Source organism: Triticum aestivum, chromosome 7A (assembly GCF_018294505.1).
Source record: "Triticum aestivum cultivar Chinese Spring chromosome 7A, IWGSC CS RefSeq v2.1, whole genome shotgun sequence".
In the NCBI taxonomy this organism is placed as follows: Eukaryota; Viridiplantae; Streptophyta; class Magnoliopsida; order Poales; family Poaceae; genus Triticum; species Triticum aestivum.
Genome location: NC_057812.1, coordinates 649,219,174 through 649,242,742, shown reverse-complemented (window position 1 = coordinate 649,242,742; position 23,569 = coordinate 649,219,174). Strand labels below are relative to the sequence as shown.

The 23,569-nt window shown below is 44.3% G+C and overlaps 1 protein-coding gene across 11 annotated transcripts; it reads right to left on the bottom strand.

The window, feature by feature from the left end:
* Positions 1 to 894: 894 nt before the first annotated feature.
* On the bottom strand, positions 895 to 13,855 carry LOC123148964 (uncharacterized). Of its 11 annotated transcripts, none has more exons than XR_006474284.1 (9): positions 13,616 to 13,850; positions 13,088 to 13,325; positions 11,722 to 11,831; positions 11,269 to 11,353; positions 10,454 to 11,163; positions 10,160 to 10,305; positions 9,900 to 10,055; positions 1,351 to 1,599; positions 895 to 1,221 (listed from the first exon to the last, which is right to left on the bottom strand). XR_006474284.1 is itself a non-coding variant. In XM_044568500.1 (3 exons), the coding sequence occupies exons 1-3, from the start codon at positions 13,826 to 13,828 to the stop codon at positions 11,812 to 11,814; spliced, it is 474 nt and encodes a 157-aa protein (XP_044424435.1). In that variant the 5' UTR covers positions 13,829 to 13,855; the 3' UTR covers positions 11,640 to 11,811. The 11 variants fall into 11 exon arrangements, 1 of the variants encoding a protein (XP_044424435.1); XR_006474288.1 differs by having other exon boundaries at positions 11,722 to 11,834; positions 13,088 to 13,189; positions 13,616 to 13,848; XR_006474286.1 differs by having other exon boundaries at positions 13,088 to 13,189; positions 13,616 to 13,847.
* Between the last annotated feature and the right edge of the window lie 9,714 nt (positions 13,856 to 23,569).

Below are 23,569 nucleotides of genomic sequence, written 5' to 3'. Positions count from 1 at the left end.
AGGTCATGGTTGGAATTTGTTTCTGTTTTGAGTGTTCCAATTTGTCAAAATACACGTCTGGAGTCTTGTAAATTCGAAGATAACTCTGTGGGGTGTAGCTATCGAAACCAACCTAGTATGTGAATTGGTTTTGATACAGAAATGTATGCTGATTCGGCCCAGTTACTCCATGGTCTCATTGTAGTAGCTCACTACTCAGTATAACAGCTTCTTAGTAACTCAATATTTAGGTTTTACAAATAAGCTTGTTCATTGTCTGGTTATGTACGATGAGGTAAATAAAACTGACCAATTGTGGGTGCTGCCTCGAACTTTACTCAATCGAACAATTTTGGCTGAGACGGGGATGGGCTGGACCTGAGTGTGGGACTGTGGGAGTGTTGCTGATGTTTTTCTTATAATCTCCTCACAAGGAAATAGCTCAGAATATTTGTTCTGCAAATGCATTATCAGCATGAACGTTCACTCTGCGCATGAGTACTAAAGATATGAGCAACGGAGCTGATTGGCCCCAATGTTTCTGAAGAGCAGCATGCCGTCTGAAAGATCCCTGAAAGACATACAGCTTTGTATGCTGGGACAATTGCTCCTTTTAAACTCCCTGAACAGAGCTCACAAACACCCCCTGGCTCCCTTGCCACCCTGCATACTCCCCGTCTCTCTGCCGCCTCCACACATCAGCTCCGTTCTTCCATCTAGCTTTGTTTTGTTCATGGCAGTTTGTTTACTGACATGCTGCTTCAAATTTTATTCTGGTGTTTGCTTTGACTGCTGGTAATTCTTGATTTTTGCTCCATATAAGCTAGCTCTTAATCAGTACATATGTGAGTTCTGTAGTAAATGGTTGGACTGACAAGTACTAGTACCAATCATCAATGCAAAATTATCGCAATCTATATCAGAAAATAATAGATTTAAAAACCAAACAATCTGCAAAGCTTACACGTGCCACTAAGAATTTCCATTCCAGGTATTCTTAGCAATTTTGATTCTACACTGAAATTTAGGGTGCTTTTGGAGAGCTGACTGTACAGATAAAATGATCTGCCTTGCAATACCATTTTTCATGCAAATGAAGAAATTCAGAGCGTTTAAGTCTTAAATTTATCTGCTAAAAGATTGATAATCCTTCATGTTGTCTTGTAAGTTGAGGTGTGCATTGCTTAATTATGTGTTTACGGCCTTAGCGCTCTTCACATTGGCGTGGAGCTTGAGCGTCAGCTGCAAAAAACAACGGTTCAAGTGTTCAACTAAGTGTAAGTTTGCAGCAAGTCAATGATTGCAGTTTTTCAATGACACATTCAGATTCTTTGCATCCAAAGGAGAGAAAATGTCGCAACTAATTTTTACCTCCAATGGCTGAACGCTCTTGTAGCTTTGGTTTGCAATTCAAAGGATCACACAACCTGACAGTCCAGGGAGCACTCTTTTTCTTCCAAACTGTAGCATTGATGCCTGTCAGTTTGCGGGTAAATTACATTGTGCGACGAGTGGTTAACTAGCAAGTTGTTGATCTCTGATTCTCTGAAACTTGATCCTTGTATAACTGGGTATTAGGCAATATTGTTCAGATCTCAAATTCTTGATTGAACTTTTGGTCTGTTTCAAATACCAGTACACATATTCAGGTTCAAAGAATTAAGTAGCAACATATCTGAGCAAGCTGGAAACACATCCGAATCTGGAGTAGTAGAAATTTCTAAGTGCATTGGGATAGTCCTGTAGGTACAGAATGTGCTGTTTTTCAACTCAACCCTGATCCTGATGGCTTTGTGACTGTTGAAAGACAGTATATGCCACATAAGTTCAGGCATTCTCCCAATATAATATAAGTTGTACTTATTGTCATATAGCTTACTTATAGAGACGGGGAAAAAGATGATGATAAAAAACTCCACAATAATAAGAAATCCAAGAACAAAGATATAACGGATGAGGAAGGAGCTAAAGAACCTATCAACAATGATGCATCTAGTGGCAGTAATGATGCATCTACTTCTACTTCCCCTAACCCTAATGATGGTTCTAGTTCCATTAATGATGGAACAAATCCAAATGTGAAATTCTTTTTCTTTTTTCCTGATTTCTATGCATGTTATGCAACATGCTTTAGCAGTTCTCTTACTCTAATAAAGTAGAGAGCCGTACTACATAATGATACAAAGGGGATACTGAAGGAGGTTTTGCAATTGTTTCTAATTTAAGTATGAATCTTCTTGAATCCAAGTGCCAGAACATTCATCTTTACCGTGAGGTATGGTTCGTTTCCAGCAGCAGTTTCTTAGTTAATGCATCACTGAATTGTCATGAACCTTGAACTGAATACCTTATTGATTATACTGTCATCTATTTTGGGTTGTGATCACGCCTTCTGCTTCTATTTTACCTCCTAAATTTTCATCGTTGAGGTGTCGTGAGTATTAATGAAGAATCTGTGTTTGGGTGAATGTTATAAATTATTCTTTTCGTTGTTGCTTCCTTTTAGGTGTTTTTGTGTCCATGAATGGAGGATCATATACGTGCTTTTTGGGTCCTTTCTATGAGTTTTCACTTTTGAAAGTCATATAGCCGTGAGGGCGGACCGTAGGCATCATTGTGTTTCAGATCAGATATGTCAATGAACTACTCCCTCCGATCCATTAATATCGAGGGAGTATGATTTAATTTGTAAGATGGAGATTTGTGCTTAAGTACTAAACTAATCTTATAGATTTATTCTTTCCTTCTTGTGCATGAAGAGGAAATCAGAAGTTTAAGTTCCCTTAAGAATTTTCCTTCATGTATCATCTGCACTTATTTTCCTTTTTCTTTTTGGCAATAAAGTATTTCTTATGTTTGCTGTTTCAGACATAGGAACGTAGGGAGGTGAATGGACTATGGATTCAGAACAGAACCAGGTTGACCAATGACCATGGCACGTCTTCACCAATGAGTGGCACGTCTTCACCAATGAGCCATGTTGTTGGCACCAATATTCAAGCTTGTATGCGGAAATGAGAGGAGAGAGCAAGGATGTATGTGGATGAATCAATAACCAATCTACAAGCTCCCACCACCCACTAGATAAACTAAATACACTCTATTGGAATAGTTGTATAATGAGTTGTTGGTTAGTGATATGCTCAATTTACCAACAAACAGATTACTTGAGATGCTATGCTCCCCTTTTCCATTTTATCTTGTGTGAATTTAAAGCTGACATGAGTGTCATTCTTTTTTGTTTCAACATGTCATCTTTATTGGTAAAAAGCACATTGGATGTTCAATTTGAGGTGACTAAGTGGGCATTCATTATAGGTTACCAGTGTGACGTAGACAGTGCATTTGAAAGAAAATGTGATGTAGGCAATGCATCATAGATTATTACATCAGCTTAAACCGAAGAATGGCACAGAATGATTCTACGAGTTGCTTTCCACAAAGACGTGCATTGCACTGGTGCGCTTCCTAGTGAACATCGAAATTCCGCACGTCTCAATGCAATATTTATTGTCCAGGAAGCAAAGCAAATGATGAAATTAAAGCTATTAATTCATAGAATAAGGAGTGCATATTCTAGCTCAAATCATGTTACATTGTTACATACTTTTACATCTCCATAGAATGAAATCACTCTTCGTCCTAGAATATTTTTTGCTAACCTAATTGTGCCCACACCTACAGGAGAAGCTTGTTTGTTGGAGTGTCACTAAACCTTAGTAGGACTTGCCAAAATACCTTGACAAGACTAACTGATCATACAACACCCCTACACCAAAGAACGCACTGAATGCAATCACAAAGGCCATCTTATAGTCAGCTCTTTTTTCTGACAGAATGACGGGTTGATGCGCTTCTGCTGAATTGCATTTTTGAGTGAGAACAGAGTCACACAGCTGTGGGTTCCCGTTGAAACTAGAAGTCTGAAATGTATCAAACTGGCCTCCATATGGAATAGGTCCTTCTAGGTTATTGTTTGAAATGTTGAATGCTGAAATGAAGTGCAGGGCGTTCAATGCAACTGGGATAGCACCTGTGAGATTGTTACTGGACAAGTCTAGCACCTGCAAGTTTGTTAGGTTGCAAACCGATTGTGGGATCTCCCCGGATAGCTTATTAAAACTGAAATCAAGAGCGGCAAGCGCTTTGAGCTGGCCAATCTGTGGTGGAATTACACCTGTCAAGTAGTTGTTGCCTAGATTCGACACTGCTGGGAAAGATGTGATCATACGGTACTGAAGTGATGGGCTGTTATAAACTATTAGCTCAAAGACCGTTGAGTCCAAATGAGTTGCGTTATCAGTTGATTTAAGCATTGGCATCTCGGTTAAGGTTAATGGGATTTCTCCTGTAAGACTGTTGCTTGACACATCCATATAGAAGAGATGACGTAGAGAGCTAATCCAGCCTGGTATTGGCCCAGTGAGTCGATTGCCACATAAAATTAACATCTGTAAGTTTGTAGCCCTTAATATCCATACAGGTATTGTCCCGGAAAAATTGCAACCTTGCATATCGAGAACCTGAAGACTTCCAGAACCATCAATTGTTTCATCCTGTGCGAGGATCTCTCCCCAAAAGTTGTACCCAATAAACACTGCAGTCAGGTTCTTGCTGCTCTGAAGAATCTGAAGTGCGTTTGTGATGTTTGTGAAATTGTTTTTGCTAAGTGACAAGAAGGAGAGATACTTCAGATTACCTAGTCTCAACGAGAGCTGCCCATGTAAGTGGTTAGTAGATAGCCGCAGTGCAGTCAGATTACTGCACGAGTATATGCTTTTTGGAACTGTGCCGGATAAGTTGTTGGAATATAGATCTAAAGTTTTTAGGTTGGGCAGGTTGGAGAAATTGACCTTGGCAAGTTCTCCACTGAAGTGATTGCTCTTGAGGTCGATTGTTAAGAGATTTGTGCAGTTGCTGAGAGCATATGGCAGCTCCCCTGACATGTTGTTGTTGTTCAAATGGAACTCCTCCAGTCTCTTGAGTTGGCCTATATAATCTGGAATCTTTCCGCTGAATATGTTCCCTCCAAGATCAAGGGTTATGAGATTTCTGAGGTTGACTATGTTTGCAGTATCAAGAACTCCATGTAAATCATTGTTTGCGAAAGACAGGTATTCGAACGAGGTTGCATTGAAGAGTTCATCTGGGAGCGTTCGACTGAGGTTGTTATCCCCGGCTCTGAGCACTCGCAGCTTGGAGCAATCACTGAGTCCTTGGGGGATGTTGCCACTAAATTTGTTGGTACGCAGATTAAGCAGAGTGAAGGATGGTGAGCTGTTACAGAATTGAGTTGTTATCCGCCCAGTAAAGCTGTTACTGCTGGCATTGAGTGCGGCCAGATTCTCCATTGCTTTCCATATGGCGGATGGAAACTGTCCTGCAAATAAGTTGCTTGAGATGTTTAGTACCTGCAACTGCAGAGGCCTGGCAGGTGTTGAAGATGGCAGCTCATGGAGTGTTCCGTTGAGCTGGTTGAAGCTGACATCAAGGATGGCGATGCTGCTGGAAGACAATAATTCCAGCGGCAGACCACCGGACAACAAGTTGTGAGAGAGATCAAGGTACTGTAGCCCGGCGAGCGTCCCAAGAGACTGCGAGATGCGCCCCTCGAGGCCCTTCGAAGGCAGTAAGACAGGGGTGACCGTCCCGTCTTGCATGCATGTGATCCCTTCCCACTTGCAGCAATCCGTGCCGTTCTGCCATGATGCGGAGAGGCCGCCGTCTTGGGAGAGCTCGGCAAGGAACCGGAGAAGGGAGTCCTTCTCCTGCTCCGTGCAGGAACTGGTAGGAGAGGGCAAGCAGAAGACCATCAACACAAGAGCAACGCCAAGGCAATGCATCTGCAATACCTTGCTGTATGTTTTGTTGTGCAACTGAAGTTTCTTCATGTTTTTCTTGGGCGAAGCTAGCATGGGAGCCAAAAGCTTATGATGTCCTCTCACTGGATAAAGCATCAATGGAGGTCTAATCGTCAAGGAGGATGAGGATTGGGGATAAATAAGGAAGCAGATCGTGCTCCCATTTTGTCTATCCCTTGTAGTCTAGTCGCCACAAAGAAATTTGGGTCAAGAAAATTGGATTTTACACAACTAACCCCAGCCCACCAGGCAGCTTCCTAGTTCACCTGATGTTTAACTGTTAATCTACTATAACAAGTCGCCCAATCTTCCTTAATACCTTCCTTACAAAAATAAAATAAAATGATTTGTAGATTATGTAGTCATCGTTATTTTCATTCATTAAACCACATGTTTAACCAGTACTCTCACTCTGCAACAGATGGTTCGAATGCAGTTTCCCTTGGCTGTACCGTCTTGCTCGAGCCCTGGTTGTCTGCGTCGCACAACAACGCGGACGGCCAAGTGATCGAGAAAGGTGTGACATGGGTATGCCCATCTGGTGGTCGAGCGTCCTGAGCGTGGGTTAACAGGTCGTCGCCGGTAAATGATTGTGATAGTGGAATCAGGCTACTTGCTTGCCAATTTAGCTGAACAGTCGGTGGTAAGAACTATATTTCTTGGGGGTGTTACAGTTTCTGTTCTAATTTTCAGATGGTAACATTTTCATGCTCTTCAGTAGTATAGCAAAGGGTAAAAATGCTTGCACAAAGGAGATTCATATATAACATAGAAAGGCTGGTTTATTTGGTTGGCTCTGACGTATCTTGCGCCTTTAACAGTGTTGGAAGTCTCTTCTGTCAAGCTAATATACTGGCCATGTGGACAACACATTGGTGAGACAACTCATTGAACATATAAAGACTGCTAGAGTACCCGCCCATCTGGAGGCACCACCGCTCGATCGAGTAGCTACAGTGTTTTTTTTGGCTGCTGGCGCCTGGTCAACCGTCCATTGTTTTCCACGTTCGTGGCCGCTTCAAGAGAGGATGACGGGTGGGGTTATGAGGCTGAGGGGGCCAGCGAGCAGAGGGTGTGTTTTTGTGGAGGGAGTTGACGGGATGGACTAGAGGAGCTGCGACTAGAGCGAGGACCAATCCTCTCCCAAAACCTAGCGCACCCGGACCAATCCTCTTCCTCCTCGAGCCCCACACCACTCCGCCCCGTCTCGCCTCCCCTGCTCCTCTCGCACCGCTGCCTTCTCTCCCGGCCCACTTCCCCGGTGCTCGAGGTGCAGCAGCAGGGGCTCAACTACGTTCGATCCAGCCGGATCAGGCGCAGGTCGCCGGCATCCGGCGCTGTGTGCAGTGATTCTGGATCGGGCTCAAATCTCCGTCAGGAGATTAGGAGCGGCTGCTGCAGTGAGGGCAGCAGAGCTGCAGCGGAACCCACCTGGTTGAGCCCCCACCCCGGCGGTTGCCTGCAGAGGAGGAGAGGTCGAGGATGGCTCCCATAGCCCGTCGCAAGTGAGATCTTTCTTCACCATTTACTCGTCTTTGCATGGTAACCTGAGCTCATCTCCTAATTCATGGCTCCCTATTTTTTTCTGTTCTTATGCAAGGTTGCCTCCTTGGTTATTTGTGAATCTGAAAACACTTTGTGAGAAGCAAGGATTGAAGAGAAGGCTATGAGGCAATGAGAAGAGCTTCATTTTTAGTTTTTTTTAAGAATTGATGAAGGACATGTCATGTGTTCAGTTGCTAACATTCTCTCTATGGTGTATGCACTTGTTGTTCATTGCATTGGAGGGAGAGGAAAACTCTTTATGAGAAGCAAGGATTGAAGAGAAGGCTATGAGCCAGTGAGAAAACTTGAACTTTAGTTTTACATGTTCAGTTCCTTACATTTTCTCTATGGTGTATGTACCTGCTGTTCATTTCATTCGAGGGACAGAACAACAAGAGTAAGAAAGCCTTGCGGTGTGAAGGCAGTAGAACGCAGCTCCAAGTCAAGTGCATTGGCCTCAACAGCAAGAGACCAGTACCACGAGGTTCGCTTGAATGCTTTCTAGGTTAGTGGTTCATCTATTATTCTTCTTCATGTAGGAAATATAAGGTGCGCATATAGAAGAGTCCATACTGGGCATCCTTTTCTTTTTAGTTTTTGCAATCCATGGCAAAGGGTGTTATATATTTTCATGAACCTTACCGCTTACTTATTTTTTCGGCAACATAGATTTAAATGTAGTAACGCGTGTTTATGCTTTGCAGCCCGGCATCGAACAACACCCTTAATAAAACTACATGGTGGACGCTAATTGTCATATTTTGACTGACAAATCTGTTTGAATAGATTATACATGATTGATGATTATCAGATGATTGCAGTCTACCCCAAGGTGAGTTTATCCGTTTGGTTTATGCAAAAAATGCTTATTTGGCTTCATGTGTAACATGATTTTTTAATATCTAATATTTGTTCTGTCCAACATGAGTACATGAGAAAGAAGTGCTACTGCTACATTACTGCTGCTTGCCAAGGAAAAACAGAGTTCCATTGTAAAATGAAATGCCAGGTATTGAGGGTTAGACTGTACATGGCAAAGATTAATTTGTTATGGTGAAGCCAAAGCTTTACCGTTTGATTCATTGGGTGTCATCTTTGTTAACTTATTATTAAGCATGTCAACTATGTATTTTGTCCCACATGAACGATTGAGAAAAACTCTGCTTTTTACGACATCATGACTCACGTATTGTCATGTCTAAATATTTGAATTTTATATTGATGTTTTGACTGTGGATGCCAAAACATCACAGTTTGCCTGATAGAGTGAATTCCATTATAAAATGAAGCTCCTTCCATCAATTAGATAGCTTTTATTAATTTGATTTTTCTATTTTGAAGATACATATTGGTTATTTGGATGCTTTCGTTTAAATATTTGCAGAGATCAATGAGGATTCGGGCGGCGGGGCGGGGACTGGTGATAGGAAACATAGGTCCAAGAAGAAATCAAAGAGCATGGTGAGTTGTTCCCCCTTTTCAAATTTAAAACCTAGACTAGAATCGGTCAATTGTAATTTGGTAATATTATTAGGAAAGCATAATATTTTCCTACTACCTTGCTAATAGCTTTGTGAGGTAATTATGCAGCTAATATGTGTTTGTTTTTTACTGTAGTGAGATCACCTATTTTAATTTAGAAAATAGAAACATGAAGTATGGTTATAAGAATCTAACAGTAGATGTTCTTAGCATGAACAAGCTCTGTAATGTACCTACTAACTAATAGCACAATCAAATCTTTCCTGAGCTGCGTCCGTCAAACATGACTGGGCATGCCCGGTTTTACTTTACTAAGAGTAGTATGTGGCCGGTGCTCTAATATTCAACCATGTTCTTGAATTGGGAATTATGTGTATAATAGTTAAACTGCTTGTGTGTTGGCCTCATGTATATAAAAAAAGGGCAACCTGATGCATGTAGCTCCCGCTTGCGCAGGGTCCAGGGAAGGGTCCGACCACTTTGGGTCTATAGTACGCAGCCTTTCCCTACATTTCTGTAAGAGGCTGTTTCCAGGACTTGAACCCATGACCTCATGGTCACAAGGCAGCAGCTTTACCACTGCGTCAAGGCTCCCCTTCTCCAGATGGAGGAAGGGAACTGCTTGCTTTTCTTTTCCTTTTGTTTCTCTGTTTGATAATTACTCCCTATGATGTGAGGGTTTGAGAATAGAAATGTCCTACTCTTTGATCCGTTTTAGTGTGAACGGATCGATGGCAAGCGTGGCTGTCTGCTCCTCGCTCTATTGGTTGTGTCTCTGTCTTCCCCATGCGCTGCGCCACACGCCTATTTGTGGCTTGCGTGCTGCTGCTGCGTTTATGGTGTGTTGGCTTGATATGCGCGCGCATGTGGTCCCCAATCGCATGTTTGACAAAGTTTCCCATTAACAACCTAGCTATAATGTGTACAGATGATATAATACTATGAAATAGACAAAAAATGGTATCTCGTTGAGAAAATTGTTTATTTAGATGCCTAAAACAAACAAACAAAAACAGGTGATGGAATCCTAACCTGATATTCACTTGCAAGATGAGGCTTGTAGAGATCGTAAACATGAGTCATGTGAAAAGCTCTATATTTGATTTCGAAAGAAATAGGTGCATTTGGACCAATAAGCATAGCAACTGCAGCAGCTCCACCAGGTCGAGCTGGTCCCTCTGCATAAACCTGAACATAATATGGGACAGCAAATGAATGTTGCATGGAGACAAAAGGAAGATAAACTGAATCCACTTAGTGCAACAGTTAGATGGCTATATTGGATGACTAACCGTGCTATCTGTGCAGACTACAAGGCCGTAACGTTCATCCCAGCATGGACTTTGGACCGAAGTCACACCAATTCAAGAGGGAAGTTGTTCCACCATAACATGCATTACTGGAGTCAAACTCCCTCGATGTCGGTATTACCAGTTTCCTGTATTTGTGACAAGTGTCAACAATAGCGACTGAGTGAGTGAGACTGAAACTGAACTAACAAACAACTAAAAGAACTAGAAACCGTGAATTCATAAAGATCAACATTTAGAGGGTGAATATATGTGGGATGCTATTCCATGATTTACCTCTAAAAATTGCATTAGCCACGTTTTGATGGATTTACTTTTGTCTATCACTGTCTCGCTACCAACCTCAAGGCGGCCAATTAGCTTGAGATCAATGTAGTACTTCTCCAGCAGGGATTTCACAATTGTCAAGCTGACACAACTTTCCAACTTGAGCATTCAGATACCGAACAGAGCATTGCATTAAATATATATACGTATTTGATCTAATTGCTTAGTAAATTCTACTCATCAAGAAGTCGTCCCCAAATTGCCTCTCCCTCCATACATAGCTACCTTGCCGCGCACACCAGGTTCGACCAGATGGAGACCGCCCCTTCCTCTGACCGACAACGATGGCCTGCAACTCACAATCAGACCCTACTCACCATAATGACACCAGTATGCTTTCTTACTATATTACCTAATTCAATGACAAGAAGGCAAAAACAATGCTGAAGCATCAGAATGTGTCGTCGATCAATATTTTAGTTAATAAACCATGAAATGGAAAAGGTTAGTTTGATCTCTCCAAGAAACATCATATCTTAAACCATGTTCACACGCGCCATCTAAACCTATGTGATCCCTCTCGGTTCAGTTTTGATGAGGTGTGTACAGAGAAAAGGCAACATAAAGTTGGTCCAAAGAAAATAGTGTATATTAAGCTGGGAAGGGTATGAAAATTGAGCTGCAAGATAAACCGTAGCATATTTTTCCTTTTTGCTCTCCTGAAAATTTATATACAATGAGAAAGTTCATATTAGCATGTAGCATACGTCATGAAGGAAGCTGCGCTGAATTAGTCAAAGGAAATCCAAAACTGCAGGTCGAACCTTCATCACCACATTCGCGCCAAAGTGAGCTCAAATGAACCATGGACTATCAGTCAGTATAATATCCATAGATACATCATCAACCCTGTAACCAAATTATTATAACCTTTCCAAGTTGCACTATAACTTCATGAATCATAATTTAAAAACTGGAGAGTGGACAAGAAAAAAAAACTTTTTAGTTTAGTTGGTTTGAAGCCAAATTCTAATCATACAAATGAAGCCAAAAAGATGAGAGACACAAGAAGACATTCCAGATTTTGTTTGTGTGCATTTTCTGGAAGTAAAAAATTGATTTCTCACATTCATAGCCATCAACTTATCCCAAACAGGCAACAAATTAAAGTACATATTATGATGCAGTTGGAAGAAAACAATCATAAGTATGTCCAAACCAGAAACTCAATGCAATATCTTTTAACAAAACTATATCAAGACTATGCCCAGTCTCACCTTCTGTAGTATTTTAACGTAGACTCTTATGGATGCACTCGGTGTGTACTAGAGCCTAATCATCTTCGCCTAATTAAATCCTTTGGCACCTTATTTCTTGCCTTCACTTGCTGCTGGCCACCAGGTTCATACAGGAAAATAAGGAAAGAAAAGAAATCAGTAGTCAAGCCGACACAACACGCCAATCGCCCAGATGGTAATTTTACAAGTGAAACATATGTGCAATAATATTTCCTAGGTAACATAGAAAATGAAAGTATGTATCAAGTTTGGTAATGGCCTCTCCTTATTTTCTTGCAAGAGCGAATCACGTCGGCCATCACTTCTAGACTACCTCGAAGGCTCGATGTAAAGCTCAACGAGTGCAATCGCTACTGTCGTGTTGTTTCTATTCTAACGCGATCTACTTGAGGTGAGGTCGCCCCATTATTTACAATGCGCTCAATCATCTATTACCATTGCCATGGTGTTCTTCCTGCATATGTGTTGATAGTCTTCCTGCATTTTTTTGGCTTGCAGACCAGGAGACAAGATTCTATTGGGTCCAGCTCCTAATGATTGATGATGTATAATTTGTCTAATTCCAGTTCTTGGAGCCACCCACTCCTCAATTAGTGATAGTCACGTTACTCATGTAGTTTCTTATGTGTTGCCCTGAAAACTGTACTAATTGTAATTCTGTTGCTCTCAAGTTTGCTAATGTGTCATTGTGTAGTTGCAAACGTCTTTCACTTGACTAGCCTGACCTCTTACTATTATATTGCATATTTTGAGATGATATTGGCACTCACCGGAGCATCAATTTTCTGTGTTCATTGGAAGTTTTTTTAACTTAATCTTCCTTTGTGCTAAATGTTCTTCCTTATTGAACTATCGATCCAATTGTAGGTCCAATTGTAGGTTGCGTGTTGCACCTAAGGTTGGATATATGGTGATATGGTAAAGCCGATTTGGGAAAGCGGGTGTACAGTGTGCATAAGTTAAGAAAACAAATTATAGTCTGTGATGTGATCATTGCATTTTAATTTTGTATATGTGATCACCTCAAGTAGGTAAATACTGAATACACTTCTCTAGCAAGCGCACGCATCAAGGTGCCATTTTTTACTCAATCGATTTCAAAACAAGGCATGAGACTGCCACTCTTTTGTTGCATTGTGTAAAGATATGTGGTGTGAGGAAAGGAGAACTCCTGTTTTAAAGTGATGGCCGAGCTGACAATGCAGCCATTATTTGGGCAAGTATTCTGAAAACAGGAATTGCATGCAGTTTAATGGCTATATGGTTGGTGAATCACTGTCGGTATACTGGATCTAGCAAGCAGTGAGATCATGGTAATGTAGGTGGTAAAGTTGAAGTTGATTACCCCTGTGATGAAGATCTCCATGTCCTTGTTGTGGGTGTGGTTGTTCAGTAGTGAGGGCCTGGGGGCAGCTCTCTTCCACCATGTATGCTGAATGCATTCCATCTGAAACAAAATTGAGTGCGCTTAGAGCAGGTAAGACAATGGTGGTTGCGTCGCTGGTTGCTGGCCGGCTCCATGTATTGCTGGATTGACACACTTCCTTCGGCTCTATGCGATGGGTGCACCGATCAATCTCCTCCTGTCAAAGTTGGCAATTGAAGCAGCAAGTTAAACTTAAAGGGAAGCATCAGTCCACAACAATCAGCCAATCTCATCCTCTGCAGTGCACGGCGCCCTCCACAACAATTGAAGCACGAAAGCGGCATCTCACAAAAACCAGAGCCCAATCCAATGACTTCGTTGCTCGAGAAACACCATACTGAACCCAGCCCAAGACAGCAAACAACAAATCCAATACCAGATGAAACAATACAAACCAGATCAGGGCAGAGCAGTAGATCGAGCAGACGGAAGGGAGAGACGGATGACCTGAACAGCAGTGGCGCAGATCGTATGGACGGGGAAGCAGCGCCCCAAGCAGCAATCGCGGGAAGCAGCACCGACAGCCGGAACATCACGACGTACTGCAAGGAGCCGAGGCGTACCCAGCACCACCCAAATCACCAATCTCCTCTGTCCAGAGCTGCACCAAGTGGCTAACCGGTGGGAGGACACGCGCACAGGCAAACCCACACACACCATACACGCGTGGTTTGGACCAGCGGGAGGCTTGACACGCTGCTATGCTTTCTGTGAATGCTGTCGCCCGTGAACGCTGTGGCCCATCAGGAAAACACATTTCTGAGTGCTCCCAGGTCCCAACCATCTATTGTCAGGTTTTCCTCAAAAAATATTCTATTGCCGAGTTTTTCTGCACAAAAGATCTATTGCCTGGGAAATCCCTAAAAAAATCTCTTGCCAGGTAGTTTTTCTTTTTTAAGAGCAACTCCAACGGGGCGACCTAAACGAACAGCATTTTTGTCCGGTTTTGTCCATTTGGATCGGTCCGGCGGACACAAACGTCTGTTTTCGCGTTTGGGTCGGCGCGAGCGCCCAACGCTGGCCCGACCCATTTTGTGGGCGCGCGAAAAAAACGTTTCAGCATTTAAAAATAAAATAAGCATCAATTAAACATAAAAGCCGGCCACGGGGGCCGGCGATAGTCCACATTACATTAATTAAACATAAAAAACTAAAAAATAGACGATGGCGCGGTGCCCTAGGCATCCTTTTCGTCATCGTTTGTGGCGGGGTCGGTGAGGTCGATCAGTATCGGCGCAGGGCCGGCCTAGGGGAACGTCGTGTTCCAGAGGGCGGCGATATCGGGCTGTGCCGCCGCGGGTTATGCCTCCGCAGGGCCTGGCGCGCCTCCTCCTCGGCCTCGCGCTCGAGGTGCTCGCCCTCCCGGCGCGGCGCCAGTGGTCGAGGTAGGTCGCCTCCTGCTCCTCCGTCGCACGGTACCATATCGGCGGCGCGTTTACCCACTCGCGTACTACTCCGATCCAGGAGTAGCGCTCGAGGGGGCCCGGCTCCTCCGGCTTGACTTTGTTGTAGATTCATACAAGATATGGCTTTGTGTGCATTGAAATAGCAACAAGTTAGCCTCTCGGTTTCATTTCTGTATACATTTGACTCATATACATGCAACCAGCGTGTCCATGTGATCTGGATGAATTTCTCTATCCTGTTTTATGTTGTGATGTCTTTGATTTTTGTCTCTTCCAGATTTACATATAGATGCTTTGGTGAATACTCAAGAATTTTGTGTTCTTTTCTATTGACGGCCTTTAGGTAATTTTTTTTTATTTTTATAATAATTCTGAAATGAGGTCACTCCTACTAATCTTGCTCTCCAGCCTGGTGGCAGGATGCTTGGTCAAGAATGCAGGGTGAGCAAAATAAAACTATGAACGCTTTTATCTCTGGTCATCTAGAGTATACGGAGGGAGCAAGATAGCGGGATTTGACAGTGTCTTCACACCACCCTAGAGGGGGTGCCACCGAGGGCTTTCTCATGGAACGTGATGCAATGTGGTTTTATGCACGTCTATGAGCTGGCTACCCTGCACGCTCTGGTCTTCTACTACTTTCGCAGGTCTATTACTTCCCCCTGAGATGCTTCCAAGGGTTCTATTCGGCTCCACTGTATTTTTTTTCTTTTTTGATTGCTTTTCCTTCTCTGTTTCTTTTTTTATATGCAAGGCCATAAATTTTTACCATGTGTCCTTGCTCACACAGAAAATTACTTCAAAATACACATGCTTCTAAAAATGCACATCCTTTTCAAAACTATGTATATCTTATTATCAAAGGTTATAAGACAGAATGTGTTTTCCCATGACTAAAACAAGTAATACATTGTACATTTTTCAAAGCACACGTGGAATTAGCGGGCTCCTTCAGGTATTTCAAGAGAAAAACATAATCTGCTTAACTAATTTTCTATATTGCTTATTTATGCATTTGTGACCATAGCTTTCCTGTTTAGCTCATAAACTGGATGGCAAAATAGAGTTTGCCCATTTCATATCTATGTTGTCTTATTAGGAAAATAGAGATTGTTTTATAGCTGATGCTTAATATGTTTTATCGACTGGTGAATGCTTAACTTTAGCTCATAAACTGGATTGCAAATGCTAATTCTGATGGGGCTTTTGCCACTTATTGCTTTATAGTTGTCTAGACAGTTGATGGCATGCTTCTTTCTTGCTAATTGTCAATCCTCTTGTACAGGGTCCCTCGGCTACTTATGCTTTGCTAGACAATGAAAGTATGTAGATAGCATGTACGGTTTTTTACATTGTTTTGCGTAGGTTGAGATGCATCACATGATGTTTTCCTTTTACATTTATGAGTATTACAGAGTCCTCTTTTTTTCCATAAGGGGCAGTAGCTGTGCCATTTGATTCGAAGGACAAAGAGTTGATCACAAAGGGGTAGCATTCAGGATATATACACAAAAGAGTATAGAACCAAATTATATGATGTAATTGACCACTATTTCTATTAACTTATCCTTTACACAATGTTCACGAGTTCATGTATTAAGTACATTTTATTGTGTCACTTGTGTTTACTTTTTTTAATGCAAGTTTACAGCTACTCGGTGTTCCTAATTGTAGGCATAACTATCTTGACCTATCGATGATCTAATTTGTGGCATTATTACCTTAAGAAAATATTTACATTTAATTTCCTTTATATACAGGTATAAGTTCTTACCAAATGTACTCAAATATACGGTTATTGAAAAAATGTAAATATTTTCAACACGAACATGGTTTTAAACGGGTCTTTGCGCCATTTGCCGCAACTGGTCATCTAGTCATTAAATAACCGGGGCAGCCGAGGCATGTACCGCGGGCATGATTTCCATAAACTTGGAGGATTGTTTCGCAAAAACGCCAGACAGACCGGCTGTGCCACGAAGCTGCCAACGAGGCGCCATTTGTCCGCTCCTGGTTGGTTGTGGACTAAATCATCCCATACATTTCAAGTTTGTGGATGAGTTGATCATCTTTTGTAACTTCGTGGACTAAACCATCACATCCAATGTAAGTTTGTGGGTCTCTGCTCTTGCCTCTAATTCTTCTCTTCATGCCAAAAGAAACTTCTCTCTTGAACTGATTAACAAAGAGCTAGCTGACTGTTTTGAGAGGCCAACAACAGAGCAATCAAGTCCAAGTAATAGCAGCTATTTTTCGTTTCGGAGTAGCTGCAGGCTTTCTTGCGGGGCCATGTACGTAGTAGCCTAGTTGGTACGGCATGTGGCAATTAATGAGGTGGTGGTGGTAGAATCTCCGAACGCGCACCTGTTGTGATTTGGTGTGGGCAAAGCAAAGGCTATCCGAGGAGTAGGCATGCAGCTAGGGCCATCCCCTCCCATATGCAGTTTGCATGCTCTTGTCCCCTCAGCTTTTCCCTCCCGAAATTGCTTCATGCACGACAAAACCACACGATCTCTACAGACGACACCTTCCATCCCAAGAACGCTGGGCAACAGCTTTAATTGCGTGAAGCGTGCATGCTCGCTGTAGGTGCTGCCACGTTGGATCGTCCAGGCGTCGGGCACAGATACGTCGTGTGTATAGCAACGCTGTTTCCCTCCCTTCCTCCCTCGGCTGCGAACGTGTGTGTTTCCCGCGCGGTGACTAGGGTTTGTGACACGACTTTGGTGGCCCTGCCCTGCACTTTGGATGAGTTGCCTTGCACTTTGCTCCTGGCAATGCAATGCATGCATGCATGCACCCTGGCGTGGCGTGCCATTTGAGGAGTTCTTCGAGTTTTTCAATCAAAAGACCCTCGATAAATTAACGGTCACTTGCTACTGTCTGTAAGTACTACTTCTGTCATTAAGTCTTTATATACAGGTCAGCTCTTTCATTGCATGTATATATAATTATCCTCACTATATTATGCAGGTTGAAGATCGCCGAATTGAAGAAAAAACAAATCGGTGATATTGGGTTCATTAACACAAATCTCATAGATGCTCATCAGGTTGATAAACATGACAAAGAGGTCGAGGCCAACTTGCTACGATCGTTGGGATTAAATCAAAACAAAGATATAATATTCTTTTCTTACAACTTCAAGTGAGTGCTACTATCTTTTGCATATTCGCTTTCCCTTATTACTCGAGGTTATAGTAATGTACTCCCTCCGTCCCAAAATTCTTGTCTTAAATTTGTCTAAATACAGATATATCAAGTCACGTTTTAGTATTAGATACATCCGTATCTAGACAAATCTAAGACAAGAATTTTGGGACGGAGGGAGTAATTGATGAGTTAGGGCATCTCCAGCCGTTGGCCCCCCAGGAGGGGCAAAAAATCGCCCCCTGGGGGCGCACCGGCGCTAAACCGCATACTGGGGGCGTGATGCCCCCCGGTCGCGGCCCCCACGGGTTTTTTAAAAAGTCAAATACGACACAAACACGACTCAAATTTAACGCAAACATCGGCGAGTTCGTTCAAATTTAAACATACTTTACAAAAAAGGGAAAAACTACCGCGGGCTACCCCCGCCGTCTCCCTCGCCGCCCGCCTCGCCGCCCGCCCACGCGGTTCTACATGCCGAGGAGGCGGTAGAACCGCGTGTAGTCACCACCGTCGTCGTCGTCGCCCCCGCCGACGCCTCCGATGTCCCTGCTGCATCCCTCCCCCGGTTGGCGCGGCGGGTTGGACGGTCCGGGGGCGTCGTCGTCGCCCCCGCCGACACCTCCGATGTCCCTGCTGCATCCCTCCCCCGGTTGGCGCGGCGGGTTGGACGGTCCGGGGGCGTCGTCGTCGTCGTCGCTGAGGACCATGACGCCGTGCTCGTCCTCGCGCCCACGCTTGCGGGCGGCGATCTCCTACAGGGCCCGGCGCTGCCGGACCATCTCGTTGCGGAGGTAGTCGTCCCGCGCCCACCGCAGGGCGTCCTCGTCGGAGAAGCCACGCCGGGCTATCTCCTCGTACTCCACGGGAAGGCCGGGCTCCGGCTTGGGCTCCGGCTTGGGCTTGACGAGGACGAAGCGGCCGGTGGGGGAGGCGTTGTCGCCGATGCGAACGCCGGAGCTGCGGGTGCGCGCGCTGACAGGCGCGCCCTGGGGCTCCGGCTTGACGTGGCGGAGGTGGAGGCAGGGGGAGCTGCCGGACGAGGAGGAGGACCCCCCGGTCTCCATGCGCCTCGGGGTCCAGGAGCTTCCCCGGCGGCGTGTGAAGGACGGGGGAGCGGGGTACTCGAGGCGCGGTGTGTTGCCGCCCTCGATGTACTTGAGGACGACCTCCAACGTGCGCCCGGGCACGCCCCACCATCGACGCCGGCTGACGGCGTTGAGCCTGCCGGAGAGCTCGACGCCGTTGGTGGCCTCGAGCTGCTCGGCGTGACGGCGGCTGAAGTAGGGCTCCCAGAGCGGGCTGTCGGGGACGTACCGTGGCCCCTTCCTCGCCGCACGCGGCAGGGATGAGCGGATGCGTGCGATCTTCGCACGCCGCGCCGCGCCGGTGGGTATCGGGGGCACCGGCACGCTGCCGGCGCTGATCCTCCATGCCCCGGGTACCCGCATGTCCGGCGGGACCGGGTACTCGGCCTCGAAAAGGAGGCAAGCCTCGCTCTCGTGAAGATGGCGGCGGCCGAAGCCGTTCGCCGCCGCGCCGTCGCCTGGGAAGCGCTCGGCCATGGGTGCTGGAGACGGCGAGAGAGAGGAGAGGGAGGAACGACGACGGCGAGAGAGAGGAGAGGGAGGAACGACGACAGCGAGAGAGTACGAGTCGCCGAGTGCGCTGGGGCGCGTCTTATATAGACCGAGGCGCCGCCTGTGCGCGAGCCGCCGTGAGTACGCGTGGCGGGCGAGGGAGGGCGGGGGACGCGCGTCATCCGGTCTTCACTGCGCCGCCCGTGAGGCATCAATGGCGCAGGCTGACCGGCGCGACAGCGCAGCAGCTTTGGCATTGATTCACCGTGGGAAACGAGGCGATAAGGACGACGAAGGGGCGAGAAGAGGATAGAGTCGCTGACGCTGCGGGCCCGCGGCTGTTTCGCGCCAAAACAGTTCGCCCCGGCGCCCCCGGGCGTCCCTAGCGCGCCGGGTTCGGCCTGGGTCCGCCGGCGCTGTTTTCGGCCCAAGCGGGCGAAAATTGGGCTCCTGGGGCGCGACTGGGTCGATTTTTCGGCGCCGGCGCAAAAAAAACGCCTGGGGAGGCCTTCCTGGGGGCGCGGCTGGAGATGCCCTTATGCATGCGTGCGCAGCTTCCACTATATTCTCCTGGAGATTAAGCTTGAGCAGGGACTAGTAACCGTCTTCGACTCGAGACGAAAAGATCCCCAGAAGTATGCGGACATGACTGAAATGCAGGTTTAGATTCATAAAGATTTATGTTGTTATAGTTGGATTATCTTCCCCAATTCCTCAAGATGGCTGGAACTGTTACTTGGTAGTTCTAGAAAATAGAAATGTTACTTTTTAAAAGTTGATGTGTTTATGAATTCGTGAGCCACAAAAGAATCATAAGAAAAATAATTTAGTTCAGAATAAAAGTTCATACAATTCTCAGTGTGGCAAAACTCGGTGCGAGTGTGCATGTTAGAACACAATAACTTCGAATAAATGTTCAATGTATGGATCTGTCAACATTTAGACATCTTGTTGTGTTTAGCAAGATTACATAATTGATGATTAGGTGTGCTTCAACTGTAGTCTCTTATTTCATTCTGAAATCTAATTGTCTAACGTCTGATTCCCCCTTGCTTTTGTATGTTTATGGTGACATGCTTACCAAATAAATACTTAAATTGGACTTGCTTCCTGCTACTATATATGCATATAACCTGGAGAGATTAATGCTACAACAATCACCTCAATGCTTATGTTAGCTGTACATAAAAAATGCAAACCCGTTTATACAAAACAAAGGTAGGTCGCGGGGTGTTGTATTTGCATAGCTTTGCTCTTGCTATGTCAGTCATGCTAGAAAGCTTCTGTTGGATCATCGTAGTTGGTTTTTAAAACTATGGTTGTATCACTTGCTTTTGCTATGCCAGCCATGCTAGAAAGCGTTGTGTGGTGTAGGTGGTTTCTCACAGTTTTAGTGTTGTCAGATTTGTTGACAAAGAGATAAATTACGATGCAAATTGACACTATGTGATGTGATGAGTGATGACGATTTGGGTACTTTGGTTAATTGAGCATGTAAGTACCTCTTGTACCTTTATTCTTTTCTTTGCAGGAACTACATCTTTATTCTTGTGTTGTATGTTACTACTTATTAGATAGCTTCAGTTTCAGTTTATCATACACGTGTATGATCACTTATAATCGTAGGCTGTTACATGCATATCGTCACACTGATTGCACAAATACCTGTACATTCTGCTCTGAATCTATGATATAGCTAACACATGTCGTGTAAGATTTACTCCCTCCGTTCCTAAATATTTGTCTTTCTAGAGATTTCAAATGGATTACCACATACGGATGTATATAGACATATTTCAGAGTGTAGATTCACTCATTTTGCTCCGTATGAAGTCACTTGTTGAACTCTGTAGAAAGATAAATATTTAGAAACGGAGGGAGTATTAGATATCGCATATTCATGTTTCAGTTGATTGTGAATCGGAAGCTGGGTTGTGGTTTGGCAAACAAAAGGCATTAGTTTATGAAGAGTCTAGCTACTAAAGTGTTACAGAATAGGTTGATTAGCCAGACTCGAGTCATTTTCCAAAACAATATCGGTTTGCCTTGCAGGAACTTCGAGGAAAATAAAAGCTTCTGGTGTATGAAAGCTCCTCCAAGTCTCATCATGGTCCATGATACTTAACCATCCTCAAAACGTTAACACAACCTTACTTGACTGGGGGAGAGCAAGATGGGAGATGAACAAGGTCCACACTGGCATCATGCGACAATCTTTCAAGAGAATGGAATTTGGAGGTTGTTGGCTTTCATGTCACACATGTTATTGTTAATCACTGTTGTATATTGCTGAGAAGGGGATAAACAACTACAGATTTAATTTGCATTTGAAATGCCTTTTGTTTTCTGCAACATTGATTGTACCAAAACTTAGTTAGTTTCCATACCGATGGTTTGATGGTGTGTAATGGACAACACAACGAGAACAACATACTTTCATAAAGCATTAGCCTTATCCTTAATATAAGTCTTCGTTGGGCCTGTAATAGGTCTGGTAGTTTGTAAGACTTGGTGATTTCTGATAGTGGAAATCGGAGAGGAAACTCTCTTTTTCAAAAAAAAAACTCTTCGTTGGGCTGTAAAGAAAAAAAGATCCCTTAGCACGAAGAGAACAAACGGCGCCGCAAGGCGTGCTTTACCCTTCTAGTTATATTCATATTAGACTGGTGCAATGAGATCCTTTTGTTAGTTGTATACTATCTCTTTTCAAAATTCTCTCTTCACTGTCAAAACGAGAAATGCCTAAGTCTATGTGTGATCAATTTGAATATTTCTATCATTATATTAGTTTTTTGTCGTATGTTTTTGGAACATATTGGACATGTAGTTTCCAAACACCGAAAGCTATCATATACTCTGTTTTTGACTGAATATTTTTCATGCCACAATCGAGTATGCATCACATGGAAATGAGGACTCGGGTTTTCTGCTTCATGATGCACTGACAGTTCACTTGAACCAGCAAAATTACAGCAGGCCAAGAAGTTCAGAGATAGGCCATGTCTCTGTAACGAAATTTGTCAACCACACCATGGATACAGATGTAACAGAACTAGTCTAGCGAAAGAAGATCCTTGTGTATGCAGAGCTTATAAATGAGATATGTTGCAGCAAATGTACTATATATATATGAAATGTTTTTTTTCCTAATAAAGCCATCAATTTGTTGTATTGATCGAAGGTGTGTACTGTATTTAGCACCAGTACACCGCACAACCTGCAAACTCAACCTCTTACATCTGTGGATCACAACATAACGTCGACCGAGGCTTGGTAGAAAACAGTTAGGAGTAAGTTAGCTGTGCTAAGGACATTTTGAGTTGGCATGATACCAAACATGTTATAGGCAGACTCAATCTCTAACATCTTCACATACATATCAACTATAGCATTTTCATCTTGACAGCAGAAAACAACCCACCCAAGACCCAACCTGTTGGATCATACCCTCAAGTATACTAGTAATAACTAAAATTGCACGTCACCCAACCTGTTGGATCATACATGAAGGGATACCTCAAAAAGAAAAAGTCTGAACTAACATCTTGCAAATCACTAAGTAGTTCATGTTCCCAGTACATGAATGAAGAGACACAAAAGGACGGACGAGTAGCCAGTTCCCAGTACATGATGGGATTCAAAATGAAATGAAAGGGGTAGCTAATTAATAATAGTTCCAGTACACGAACGGATAAAAATGCGGATCAGCAAGGACTAATGGACGAGCGGATACAAAAAGAAGAGCATGAAACATTGGAGTGAATGGAGCTCGCGGGGCATGCAGAGGCACCTCGATCTAGTCGTCGAACCGCATCTTCACGGGCTGATGGAACCACCTAGCCGACTTGCCAGAGTCAGAGTCGATCCACTCCTTGACGGACGCCTCTACCTCGAGGGCCAGCTCCTTGAACTCATCCGCCAGATGCTTGAAGTAGGCCACCTTGTCCGCCTCTGTCCGGGAGGCGGTGACGAGGGCGGGCTTGGGGTAGCCCCTTCGATTGAGGGCATTGAGACCGTAAAAGGCTTCGCGCAGCGGATGCTCCCGGACGTAACCCTCCTCACACTCAGGCCCGGCCCTGAGGGGGGGCAGGGGGGGCGGCCGCCCCGGGCCCCCAAAAGCCAGGGGCCCCCTCCCAGGGTATGCGTGCTGTATATCGGCCCATAAGGCCTGCTGCCTTCTCCCCGGAAAAAGGTAACCCAGCGTACGTACGCAATTAGCGTTAGCGTTGGGAGTCCTCACGTTGTTTTCCTTTGATTGATTTGTC

What these genes read in the sequence shown, in the direction of transcription:
- LOC123148964 (XM_044568500.1), bottom strand. Translation starts at nt 13,828, where the DNA reads ATGGTGTGTGTGGGTTTGCCTGTGCGCGTGTCCTCCCACCGGTTAGCC. An exon ending in TCTGCGCCACTGCTGTTCAG is followed by an intron (nt 13,326 to 13,615) that starts GTCATCCGTCTC and finishes CAACTTTGACAG; the next exon opens with GAGGAGATTGATCGGTGCAC. An exon ending in TGGAGATCTTCATCACAGGG is followed by an intron (nt 11,835 to 13,087) that starts GTAATCAACTTC and finishes CCTGGTGGCCAG; the next exon opens with CAGCAAGTGAAGGCAAGAAA.